The following is a 13,459-nucleotide window of genomic DNA, read 5'->3' as shown; positions in this document are numbered from 1 at the left end:
ATCAAAATTAAACTTCCAGCTTACATTAATAAAAATGCGATAAAACTAGTATCTGTGTTGCAAGGTCGTTATGAGGATTAAAATGAGAAAAGGCTGTAACGTTTTAGCATAATGTGGTTACTGGCATGCTCAACAAATGGTAGTTTTTATTATTATAAATGCTTTTTCTCCTTTTCCTTCTCATCATCTTTGTCATCCAGATTTTGTGCTAGGTGCCACTGAGAGATTAAGATGCAGATCCTGACTTTGAGAAGCTAGAATTCCAAAATCATATATTCGACCTGGGAGAGATCTTTGAGATTATCAAGTTTGACAAGCCCAGAGAGTGTCCAGTACCACACAGCTATTAGTGGCAAAAATGAACTGAAGCTAGTAGTAACCTGTCTCTTCTTACAGAATGGCTGCTCTGTTGGTTTATGAGTCTCTCCCTTTACCCGACCCCAACCCCCTTTAATCTCTAGGCTGTCTAAATTCACAATCCTGGACTGCGTGTTTTTCAGTGCATAAACATTGAAGTATATTTGAGGTTTTCTTCATGCATCGAACCTAAACATGTCCCTGGTCACTCCTTCTTTAAGGCTCCAAGGAAGATTTTTTAGGAAAGGTGCATAAGCTGTCTCTCTTGTGTAATCACCAAGGTGTTTTTATCTTCCTTCTGAATCACAGCCCAGGAGTTAAAGTCACTGTTTGAAAAAAAGTCCCTCAAAGAAAAACCTCCGAGTTCTGGAAAGCAGTCAATATTATCTGTACGCCTGGAGCAGTGCCCTCTGCAGCTGAATAACCCCTTTAACGAGTATTCCAAATTTGATGGCAAGGTAAGTAAAAATGAAACCTTGTCCCTTTAAATAATGAAACCTCAATTGAGTGAAGTTGTTGTGGTATTAGATTTCGGGTTTCGAAAGTGAGTATTTTAGACTATCATTCACGTTTTCTAAGATGTAAAAAGGTGGGAATGTGTGTTCGATGTTGTTTCCATGATAACATATTTAGAGAGATAGAAACAAAAACAGTCTTGATACATAAACACACACATAGCACGCACACACATATATATTTCCGATTCTGTCTCCTAAGTGTATTTGTGTGTTTTGGTTGGTTGGGTTGTGATTAGTCAAAGTCTGATTGTGATGGGAAAGCCTTGAATGTGACTTTGGGAGGTAGTCACATGGCCATCTCTGATTATTTATTATAACTGAAGAAATTGTTGAGGTTTGAATTTCATTTCAGAATTTCAAACTATTGCTTTACTTTTTGGTGTTTCATTGTAGAGAATCTGTTTGATACTTGCTGTGCAGGTTTATTTTTTAATCGATCGCTATAACAATATGATGATGTAAAAGTGTATTTATTTTCCATTTGGAAAAATGATTGTTTCAGGTTGAGTATAGTTCTCTGTGCAGCTCCTATTCCCTGCCATTCTGTGTCTTGGTTCTGAGCTATGCTGAGCTGAGCTGAGCTTAGTACCTCTTTCAGGAGAAGTAGCAGTTGATTTTTATATTTATTACTTTTATGTTTGCTGCCTGGCAGTGGTGTAAAGATACTAAGTGATAGCCTGTTTCTTGGAGGGTGGTGTTCAATTTGTCTTACTTTTCAACACCATTGCAATTAATAAACATACAGATCGTTGCTTTTATTTGCATTTTTATTATTCATATACTGGTTCTGTCAGTTGTCATCTTTGAGCAAGGAGATGTTTTTTTCTTCAAAACTCTTTTATCTCATACTATTCAGCATGTTTCCATAGGTTTAAGTAAGTATATATGGCCATTGGCATGTTAGATTATTGGTGTTTGTGAGGAAGAAGATCACATACTAGAAACAAAATGCATAAATAACATAAAGATCCTAATATGCCCTGAATTTTCTTCCAAAAAAAATATGAAAGCACTTTTTGTAAACTATAGATCATATTGATGTAAAGCTTCTCTCTGTATCCTACATATGCCTTCTCCCCCTGTTTCTTGTGGAATGTAGCCAAGAGAAAGAAGCCTCTCCTTAAGGGACTGGATTGTCAGCCTCAAGAAAATGGTGAGTTGGGCAGTATAGGATTTGTTTCACATACTATAATTGATTCATTTAGATTTGTGATACGTTATCAGGATTAGGTTACATGGCTTGAATTTATTTGCTTCTATTATCTAATACCATCTCATTGTTAGAGGATGTAATTGCTGGAATAATTAATATGTGATAATACTTTGATGCCAACAAAATAACAGATATTTAAAATACTATAGTTTAGAATTCTCATTATGGAAATAGAGTCTGTTATAAATTATTTAGGTTTGAATTTATCAGAAGGTTGTGAACTCTGTTTGGTATATAACTTCTGAAGTTCCAGGGAGAAATTTAAAAAATTGAAGACGTCATTTTCTTAGTCACAAAGGAATTATTTTTTTTAGAAGTGTCTTTATATTTAAGACACTCAATGCTTTTGTCATATCACGTATACTTGCAATCAGCAAAGGATACTTGTAATCAACAAAGGATGTGAGCATGGGGCAGTTACCATTACACATTGATTAAGAAAGATTTACATATTGATAAGTCTATCTTATGTGATGGTGTTTTATTATTCTACATATTATAATTGCTAAAATTATAATTAAACCCTTGTTCTCATCTGTTGTTTAATATTGATGCATTTGGCAGATATGTAATATAAGTGGCTAGTATTTGAAGGATATTGTACTATGCATATTAAATTAGTCTTTATCTTTGTGAAATGCATCAATATGATAGTCAATGACATCTCAGTGATTAATAGAGAATTGTACTTGAGCCAAGCCTTTTTGTAACCTAGAAATTAAAATGACTATTCAAATAACACCTCAAAATGATCAAATTAGCATTTGGTGATTGCATAATAATGGGATTGTAGTAGTTATAACGGCACTGTGGCTGCCTCTAGAGTTAAGATCATGACAACCCCTTGATAATAAAGCCTTTTCTGTGAGAGTCGACTTTAATAATTTCCAGATTGATTCTTCTTATAAATCATTTGACGTTCAACACTAAATTTTTGCTACTGTTGTAACTTAAAATTGGTTTATTTTTACTCAGATCATATTTAAAATGTGAGATGTGTCCTGTTTTAATGCGTCACCGTCTTGTCATTGAACTCCATGCTTTTTGCTTCAAACGTAAAAGTTTTCCACGTATTTTGATAATCCAATTTTTCTCTGCTCCACTCCCACTTCCTTTTTTTTTGGCAAAGGTTTCTTAAAGCGACTAAAATATATATACAGTTTTTTTTTTCCTACAATTTTTCACAAGCCCTACTTGGGAATACTGCCTTATTTACATAATTAACTGAGTTGCTTAGTTCTCTTGGGCAAATAGTGCATAATTGGGGAGAAAAGGGGACAGGGAAGAGTTTGAGGTCTAATTAAATATGCTAAAAAACTACTTAATTATGTATTTCCTCAAGAGACTAACTGCTGTGAAATCCTCTTTAAGATTAAGCTAGTATTAGATTTGAAAAAGAGCATTTTGTTTTTGGTATGGCTTTGCAATTACTTTGTAGTTAAGCAAGCACATCTAGTGCCTTTAGCTTCTAGTACAAATTAGATTGTTGGTTTTGGTAATTCTAAGGGTAAGCATCTTTTGACCATATTGCTAAATTAAAGTGAGTATTTTCAAGTGATTTTTGATTCCTGTACCTGGTTAATAATTTTTTGACAGCATAAAATTAAGAGAGGAAGGCTGGCCGTAAGAGTGTGCTTTGTTGTAGTTTTGACAATTTTGGGGGGTCAGGTTTATTATTATGTTTATATTTTTCTTTGGTAGATTGGTTATGCTTTCTGTAACTTGCTTTAGATCAATAGATTCTTAATAGCTGTTTAGAGATCATTTGAAAAATACATTGTAAAGTGATTTTAGGGAACACTTGGTCAGACAAGACTTTAAACCAGGGTTGACCAGTCTGCCTTGAAAACAGGACCCTTGAACAGCCTCATTAACAAAACAAAACCTCTATTGTAGAGGCTGAAACAGCCAGAAAAGTTCTGCCAGTTTTTCTGATTTCACTGTGTGGGAAATATTAGTTGTGACCAGGCAGAATGAATTAGTGAGTTGCTTTGAGGTAAAAAGGGAGTGGGCGCTCCTGATGTGCAGTGCTGATACTCAGCACTGGTTTAAGAGTCTTTGAATATGTGTGTATTTTCTGTCCTAGTCCTCCACTTGTTGCCTTTGGAAGAGATCGTGTTTTAAGAAACAAATCTAATCCTTTCCATTCCATACTTTATTGCTTATTTGAGAAGTTTTTGTCAGTCTATTTTTATTCTGGTTAAACTGAGTGTTCTAGTCTGCTAGCTGCCGGAATGCAATATACCAGAAACAGAATGGCTTTTAAAAGGGGAAATTTAATAAGTTGCTAGTTTACAGTTGTAAGGCCGAGGAAGTGTCCCAATTAAAACAAGTCTGTAGAAATGTCCAAGTAAGGCATCCAGGGAAAGATACCTTGGTTCAAGAACGATGATGAAGTTTAGGGTTTCTCTCTCAAGTGGAAGGGTACATGGCAAGCACATAGTTTCTCTCTCATCTGGAAAGGCACATGGTGAACACGGTCAGGGTTCCTCTCTCATCTGGAAGGGCATATGGCGAACATGGCATCATCTGCTAGCCTCTTGTCCTGGCTTCCTGTTTCATGAAGCTCCCCGGGAGGCATTTTCCTTCTTCATCTCCAAAGGTCGCTGGCTGATGGACTCTGCTTCTCGTGGCTATATCGTTCTGCTCTGCTCTCTCTGAATCTCCTTCTTTCTCCAAAATGTTTTCTCTTTTATAGGACTCCAGAAACTAATCAAGACCCACCCAAATGGGTGGAGACACGCCTCCAGCTAATCCAGCTTAACAGCTACTCTTGATTAAATCATATCTCCAGGGAGATGATCTAATTACAGTTTCACACATTCAATACTGAATAGAGATTAGAAGAAACGGCTGCCTTTACAAAATGGGATTAGGATTAAAACATGTCTTTTCTAGGGTACATGCATCATTTCCAGCCAGCACACTGAGTTTGCAAATATCAGTAGAACAACAGAAGTTCAAATACTCATTTCCTGTCAATAGGGTTACGTACAAAGAAATAGTACTGATTATCAGTTGTGTCAATTTGGCCAATTTTTCCCATCTGAGCCACAGTTTCTTTAACTATGAAAGGAAAATGAGAGTTCCTTCCACTCAAGGCTGATGGAATGAGGAAATAGGATAAGGTATCTACGACAATGAGAGGCTTCTTGTTCTATAATAAGAACTGAGTTTGAATCCTGGCTGCCCATTACACTGTGATGTTAGATAAGTTACTTAACCTCACAAAGCTCTGTGTCTTCATCTGTGGAACGAGATGATTATAGTGTATTTGTATTTAGCTTATGAGGGTTAAATGTGATAAGGCCTGTTTAGCAGGACACATAACACATAGGAGGCACTCAAAAAATAATCACACCACTTCTGCCTCTATCTTCTGTGTACTTCATTAGAGGATGGAGTGAGAGGAAATGGGCCCTTAAAAATCACAATTTATAATAGCATCATTTAACAAGATATGCAGTAGACTAGATGAAGGATGTGTATGTATTGAAGTCTAGGGAGTGTAGTAGGGTTTTGGTCCTCAACTTCAAACAGAAAAATCAAGACAATCAAGTAATTACTACCTCTTTTTTTTTTCCAGTGAGATCTATCTGTTAAACATCAGGTGAGAAGATATTTCAGTATTAATAATTGCTTGTCAATTTACTTAAACATCTTACATATTTGATTTAGCTGAATTCTATTCTTGAAATATAATGGGAATGTTTGCCTTGGCAAGTGCTTAAAAAACTGAACCAGGGCTGGTTCATACAGACAACTGTGATTTTGATTGTGTTAACTTGATAGAAAGTATCCATTTCTCTGTTAGAAACTGTTTTAACAGGGAAGCTGCAGAGAGCATGGGGGAAGGGATAATTCATGAGTGCTAATTGCTTGGCTGTTAATTTTCATAAGTGTTGATAGAAGCCGTTCCTTAAATTAAACTTTGTTTAAAATGTATCAGGGGAAATATTCCACAATGTCGAGCCTGAAGTGAAAATTAATATGAATGCTGTGGCAATTAACACATACTGGTTAATAGCTTTTAGCAGCATTTTGGGACGATAGTCCTTAAATACATTTTTGCATGCTGCTCTTGTTTCAGCATTGTTCTAGTCTATGTCTGGATAATTATGAGCAATTGTTTTCTACAGTCATTGACATTAAATAGCTCCCTTCGAAGAAAGCCACTTAAAATTTTGTGGAAAAGCATGAAACCTCTGAGAAATGTTACAAATTCAGAAAAGGTCAGCAGATTGAAATTGTGTAAATCAACTTGCCCATAGAGGAAAATGCTGCTCATTTGAACTTAAATGTTTGCTGTTATAATGGGAATGCCCCCAACCCCCACCCGTATATGTTAAGCTCCTTTGGTTTCAGGATCTCTTTACAAAAAATTATTTCTTGGTCTGTTCAATGTTGCTGTGCTTCTAGATAGCCAGCTTTTGCTTGTTGTTGTCTTAGCTGAAGCAATGGCCTTAAGCCTAAGGGCCTTCTGGCCTTTGGGCTTCCCACCTCTTCCCCTCTAACTGGCCCCCTTTTGCTTAGGAGGTCTCTCTCTTTTCCCGTTTTTTCTTTCGATAAACATGCTCCTGAGGTTCACTTGCTTAATGCCCATTGAGAGACAAATCTAGGGTGACTTTGAGCTCACTCCTTCTGGGCCTCATTTCTGCAATTTGTTCTTAATCCTACCAATCTGTTTGGCCTCTTCAGGTTATGGAGCCATCTTCTAAAATTCCCATCAGAGAATTTGCCATTGGCTTAAGGCCTTTTCAAAGGAAGGTAGAATTTTGTAGTGGAAAGAGTGTGTCTGTCAAACTTTTGTTAGGGTCCTAACTTTACATTTACTTGCTGTGTGACTTTGGGCAAATCAAAGTTGCCTCTTTGAGCCTACCTGCATATCTATAAAATAAAGTTAATGATACCTACCTTGAAATACTGTTGTGAGGATTTAATGAAAATGGGAAATGCATTAAAAAGTGCCTGGTACATGACTAGTGTTGAGTTTCCTTTCCTTTTACCACATTGTCATTCATTTACTCAATATTTCCTATGGCCGGTTATATACCAGATACTGTTAAGGAAGCACTGGATACATTGGTGAGCAGAAACATAACTGGTTTCTGACTGCATGGCATGTGTTTTCTTTGTGGGAAGATAGGTATTTTGTAAATCGCCAAAATAAATGTAAAGTTGCAATCATAGTACAATCATAGCTAATTAATTACCAAGTTCTAAGAGAAATACTTGATGCTTTGAGATTATTAATATAGGGGGATTTGGCTTCATCTGGGAGAGCCAGGGCTGGTGTCCCTGAAAAAGTGACTCAAGCTGAGAGCTGAAGGATGAGTAAGAGCTAACTAGGTGAAGGGGAAGAAGAAAGAATGAACAGAGGCTCTGAGGCAAGGGGAAATCTGGCAGTTTAGAGGAATTGAAAAAAGACTGTGACTGGAACCTCAAGGGTGAGGTAGATTATGGTACACGGTAAAGCTGAAGGAATAGAACCAGGTATGGCTTATAGAAGTCTGCTCTTAAAGCTAAGAGCATGGTAAGAGAGAGTGCTAACATGCTTACTTGTTGATAATGGAGGTAGATTAGAGGGATTCGAGAGATATTTAGGAGATAAAAGTAATGGGACTTGATGATGGCTTGTATATAGGAAAATGAGGAGGAAAGGGTTTCAAAGATGATTTCCAGAACAGATTCTAACTTATGGAACTGGATGGATGATGATACCATCCCTAAATGAAGAAGCAAAGAGAGAGGACCAAGGATAGGGCAAACATTGCCATTTGAGTTGGGTTGGGCCTTTTGACTTCAGATCACAGCCTGTTCTGTGTCTTCTAAAAGGTACACATATCCTTTTTTCAAGTGTGTCTCCTGTTTGTTTGGTCTGTGTTTAGGAAATCTGAGGCATTGGTCGCTGAGATGGGAGTAGACTGGGAACCAGGAAACCTTTCTTTCTTCCTACTTCACAGACAGCTTTGGAACTTTGGCTAAGAAGCCACCTCTAGTCTTCATTCACTTCTTCTATGAAATGAAACAAGGCTGTCTGGTCAGATGCCCAGTCCAGTTCACCAGGCTATTAAAGAAAAGAAAATGAGATGGTAATTTTAAAGGAACCGTGTCTCTTAAGAAAATATATTGATTATAATTCTTGGAGTTTAAGAATTCATTAAGACTGAGAGGTAAAATGTAGATGTATTTTTGTTATAACGAGATTATTATCAAAATACCACCGGCTCCTTAGCTAATTAATTAGTAGATTAGCAGATGAAATCCAGCTGGAATGAATATCAAGCACTAAGGTCCGAGGAAAAGCTGAGAAGATAATCTTTACAAGTGTGGTGGAGATTGGGGAAGGTGGGATTTTAAACTCAGTTTCCTCATCCTTCCCAGTGTAATATACAATAGAGAGATTTTCTTGTCCCTCAAAGTACTAGGCTCTGATTTTACTATCCTCAAGACACCTATCTGGAGAAATCTGGTGATAGCCCAGATGACCCAGCTGGGCCTACAAATCCAGGTATTCTCTTCTTAGAGATATTCATTTTCATTTTTAATGACATTCATATTCACAAAATGGAAGCTTGAGTTCCAGGACAGAAGGCCATGTGGTAGAACGAACACAGACTTGGAATCATGAGATGTGAGTGTTAGTCCTGGCCATTGTACCCTCTCTCTGGGGTTTGAGACACGTTATCTTCCTATCTTTGAGCCTTGGTTTCTCCATGTTTGGAGTGAGGTATTTGGCTTAGGTGACCTCTTGGATTCTTTTTGGCTTTAAGTTTCTGTAGTTTTGTGATTAGGGAGGTGAGTGACCTCAGTGATGTAGATAGAAGGTTACAGACAGGAAAACTTGAACTCTTTGAGTTTCCTCTTTTAATTATTGTAACAAAACAGTGGTGTAGGGAGTGTTAGGTCTATTTATAAATGAGGAAATGAGGTTCAGAGGGAAGAAGTGACTTATTTGAGGATATTCTACTTGTGTGTGGCAGAACTGATATTCAAGTCCTTTTTTCTTATTCCAGTACCATAACTGGAGTCTTTCCTAGATTCTTTTACAATCATTTTATGGAGGAAATAAAACACTGAATTTTTGAAATTTCTTGAAACTTAAAAACAAGAGCATTTCCTTTACTGGTGGCTTGGAATTGGCAGGCTTAGATTAGGTTTAGATCTTATTACTAATTGTGTATGTTGCATAAGTTACTACATCTCATAGCTTCAATTTCCTTACATGTAGAAAAGAAATAATGAGGTGTTGGAAGGGGGGTGGTGAGCAGTGAGGAGGAAAATACAGTGCTTTATACATACATGGACTCTAACATATGCCCAACAAATATTTATTTCTTTCCAATGATATTTCTGGTGTACGGATTAGATATTCATACTTCTCTCCATGTATCTGTCTGTCCAGATAGAAGTCTGCTCTTAAAGCTAAGAGCATGGTAAGAGAGAGTGCTAACATGCTTACTTGTTGGTAAGCAAATTATTTACTAAGCACTCACACTGGACTGGTTTGATTCAAACGTTTATTACACACTGGCTCTGCACTGGGCACTGATACATAGGACAAAGCTAACTGCCTTTGTGGAACTTAAAGATAAGAGTAGCCATGTGGCCAAGTGGAGTATCACACTTCAAACTCAGGGTTCTTCCGGGTAGTATGGACTCTTGATGGTGATCCATAACTTCAGGCGCATCTGATTGAGGCTGAGCAGAGGAACAGATCCATTAACAACTGAGTGTAGTATAAATGTGATAGGTGCTGTAGTAGAAATTGACTCAGAAGATCATGGGAGTGTGGAGGCAACAGTGATAAATAGTAGATGGACTGTAGCTGTGATCTGAGTTACTTTGTTATTCTAGGCATATTTATCTGAATTTTGATTGTATTAATTCCTAGAGGGCAGAGACTCAGCTTTCGTCACTCTTAAAATGAAGCCCAGCATGATTCTCTCCATATATAAATGTGGAAGTTTCTTTAAATGACAACAATAAATTTCAAATGTCATTAGTTTTTGAGGCCTGCAACTACATGGCAGTATCATAAGAGCTGTGTTTTATTAATATCTTCACTCCTTTCTGTGAAATTGAAGTTTTAACACCTAGACAAAGATATATGGAAGAAAGTAAGTTTAGGAAATTTGCAAAATATGCTACTATGCAACCAAAGATTAAATTGATTTGTTATTTGTGCATTTAGCTACAATTCATTTTAATTGTCTGTATGAAGTTAAAAAGTATTAGTGTCAGATAAAGATTCATCACCAGAGCTTGATTTAAGGCTGGTGTTGGAGAATGCAGGCATGTGTTCTGGCAGATGTTTGTATAAGGCGCTGTCTTTCCTGACAGCAGTTAAAAAGTATGGTTGTAGTAATCAAATTGTGGTTCAGTGACTCAGAGGCTAGGGCCAGATTGAATTAAAATAGATATAAGATTTATGAATAGCAATAGCTGTGATAAAATTTCACTGCCTTCTTCAACAGGAAGGACTTTTTCCACAGCGGTAAGAAAAGAATCTAATAACCACTTTTCTAAAACTGTGGTTTTGCTGACTTTGATTTTCCCTTCCTAATTATGGCATCAAAACAATAACTTGCTGGGTTTTTTTCAAGCCACAGTAACGTTTTTTAAAAAAAAATCTTATTAAATATGTAGGATTAAAATAAATATTTATGATGTTGTTTTGGTTTAGAAACAAAATTCATATAACTCTAGCCTGTGGACTTTTAAACCCCCATTTAAGGAAAGTTTTATCTTCAGCACCATAGCCATCTTTTTTTGCATTCCTATTTTGTACCAGGCCTTATAATGGGCCCTTTATTGGGTTGGAGTTGTTTGTATCTCAGAAAAACATGTTTTTGTTTTTTTTAGGTTGAATTCTTTATTTCTTTTGTATCTGATATTTTCATTTTTGAAAGAAAACGCGAGCATCCAGAAAGGACATATGATAAAGCAAAAGGGAAGGTCCTTGTTGTTCTACCCCCATTGATTCTACTTCCTAAAGGTGACCTCTGTTCTATATTATTTCACAGTTGGCTTCCCAAATTAATATAGTTGGTTGGTTGCAAAAATGGGCATGACCCTACATTCCTCTCTGGCTCTTTGTAATGTGATTTTTCAGCTCCTTCCACCAAGAGGCAGAGTCTGGTTCTCCAGGCCTTGAATCTGTACTTGACTATGGGCTTTGCTTTGGCCACTGGAAAGTGGCAGAAGTGACAGGGTGCCCATCTGAGCCTAGGCCGCATGAGACTTTGCATGGAACCTTGCCAAGTTTTGTTTTGGAGCCTTGCTATTCTATGTGAATAAGTCTGGGCTAGCTTGCTGGAGGACATGAGCCATGTGGAGCAGAAGAGTCATCCAAGTTGCTCCAGCCAAGGCCCCAGAGATCCCAGCCAGGATTAGCAAAACCACCCACCTGCAGCTGACCATAGATGCATAAAAGAGCCCAGTGGAGAATGAAAGAGCTGCTTATCTTAACCTAGTCTGTTTGCTGACTGTCTTAGTTTGCCTGAGCTGCTATGATAAATACCTCAAACTAGTTTGGCCTAAATAACAGAAAAACATGTTCTTAAACTTAATCTATTTTTGTGGGTATGAACTCATTGTAAGTAGGACCTTTAATTTAGGTTATTTCAGTTAATGTGTGGCCTTCTTCAGTCAGGTTGGGTCTTAATCCAATTACTGGAACCCTTTAGAGATAGGATGAAATTCAGACAGAGAAAGCCAAGAAGCTGAAATTCAGCAGAACCCGGAAAAGAACTGAGAGTCCAGGAGAGGCTACCATGTGCATTGCCATGTGACAGAGGAGCTAAGGACCAAGGATTGCTGGCAACCAGCCCCAAAATACCATTCTTTGGGAAAAAAGCATCACCTTGATGACAGCTTGAAGTTGACTTTCTCTTAACCTCACAGCTAAGCTTATAAATTCCCATTGTTTAAGCCATCTCATTATGTGGTATTTGCTTGAGCAGCCAAGGAAACTAAAACAGACGCCTTATATGAGATAAACTTGTTCAGTTTTCACAATGTTCCTGTATATATGGGTATTATTATTAACTGTTGTAGAGACAAGGAAGCTAAAACTTCACAAAAAGGTTAATTGACAGTGACGGCTAGGATTTGAACCCAAATATGTGAGATTCCATGGCCTCTTCCTTTACAGCATTGTAGTAATTTTTTCTTCTTCTTTTTTTTCTTCTTATTATAGCTTTATTATAATAAAAGGATAGAAATAAGTAGACACCAAAAAAAGAAATGCATAAGGTGAGGTTTGGGAGGTTCTAAAATGTAAGCTTCCGTGCCGCTCTTCCACATAGAGTCAGAGCATGCCATCCTCTGGCACAGAGATGTATCTTATTGGTCATGGAAGCTCTGCATTTTATTAATTTTTAGTTTATTTTTAATTTATTTTATCCACAAGAAATCTATGATGCTAAGACTGCTAGTCTTTTATTTTACAAAGGCCTTGAGGTGATTCTCAGATTGACACAGTGCAAGCGTTTGTTTAATATTCATGATGTATATATATTTATTTTAAAAATACAGAGGGCTTCTGTGTGTAGTTGATATGGGTAAGATTCTGGGAGCCCACTTTTGGTTAAAATTACAAAACCTTTTAAGTTATCATTACTGAGCTAACTTTAGGGACAGATTTATCTTTCCACAGCTATCACAAAAATTTTTAAAAAATAACTGCTTACACATGATGGAAGCTTGCAAAGATTACAGTTCTGCTCTCTAGGCATGTACAGTTCAACATCAGCACACTGACAGGGATAAATGACTGGTCGGTATGCAGAGGATAGTTGACAGTATCTCACATGAGTGGATTATAATACATTTCACTATATCCTTTTACGTAAAATTAGCTTGGGAAAGAAAAATTTACAATGTTTTTCATTGTTTCTGAGTCATCTTTAAAACTGTGGTGTGCTCTATGCTGTCACTGAGCCTCATTTCCCAGGTGTTGGGGGAAAGTGTGGTGTTTCTTTTACTTGCAGCTGGCCAGAATGAGAAGATTCTTATCATATCTGTTTTGTAAGGAGGTTGGGGTTGGGGTCTTTTGTCATTTTACCTGCAAAGCTTGGGGCTCTGTCGCCTTCTCCAGCTGGGCAGAGGCTGCCCACCTCCCCCATTACCTTGGTTATAGAATCCCATTACACTGATCTCCTTTCAGCCTTTTCCCTTTTCCATTCTTTGGGTGACAGCTTCTTTATGTAGGAATAAAGGATCAAGAATGGCTTTCTGTTTGTCTTCAGAACTCTCCTCTGTTGTGGTGATTTTGATATCCCCTCTACTTCTCACATGTTTGAAGGTCTGCCACATTATGACTGACGATTGTGCTATGCCTAACATGCTGCTGAATATTTAAAAAAAA

The 13,459-nt window shown here is 37.2% G+C and overlaps 1 protein-coding gene across 12 annotated transcripts in view; it reads left to right on the top strand.

Moving 5' to 3' along the window:
* MAPKAP1 (MAPK associated protein 1) overlaps positions 1 to 13,459 on the top strand; it is a 353,385-nt gene that overhangs the window by 76,634 nt on the left and 263,292 nt on the right. For 10 of the 12 annotated variants that reach the window (XR_013169319.1, XM_077144983.1, XM_077144989.1 and 7 more), the window contains one exon: positions 667 to 815. Coding sequence is in view for 9 of the 12 variants with exons in the window: in XM_077144983.1 (XP_077001098.1) it covers positions 667 to 815 (149 nt within the window). In the remaining 3 variants the exon portion in view is untranslated. Of the gene's footprint in view, positions 1 to 666; positions 816 to 13,459 lie in introns of those variants that run through there. The other 2 variants (XM_077145012.1, XM_077145007.1) reach the window with 2 other exon arrangements.

Source organism: Tamandua tetradactyla, chromosome 2, assembly GCF_023851605.1.
Source record: "Tamandua tetradactyla isolate mTamTet1 chromosome 2, mTamTet1.pri, whole genome shotgun sequence".
In the NCBI taxonomy this organism is placed as follows: Eukaryota; Metazoa; Chordata; class Mammalia; order Pilosa; family Myrmecophagidae; genus Tamandua; species Tamandua tetradactyla.
The sequence above is the reverse complement of the archived record's forward strand: the minus strand, read 5'-3'. Positions and strand labels throughout refer to the sequence as shown.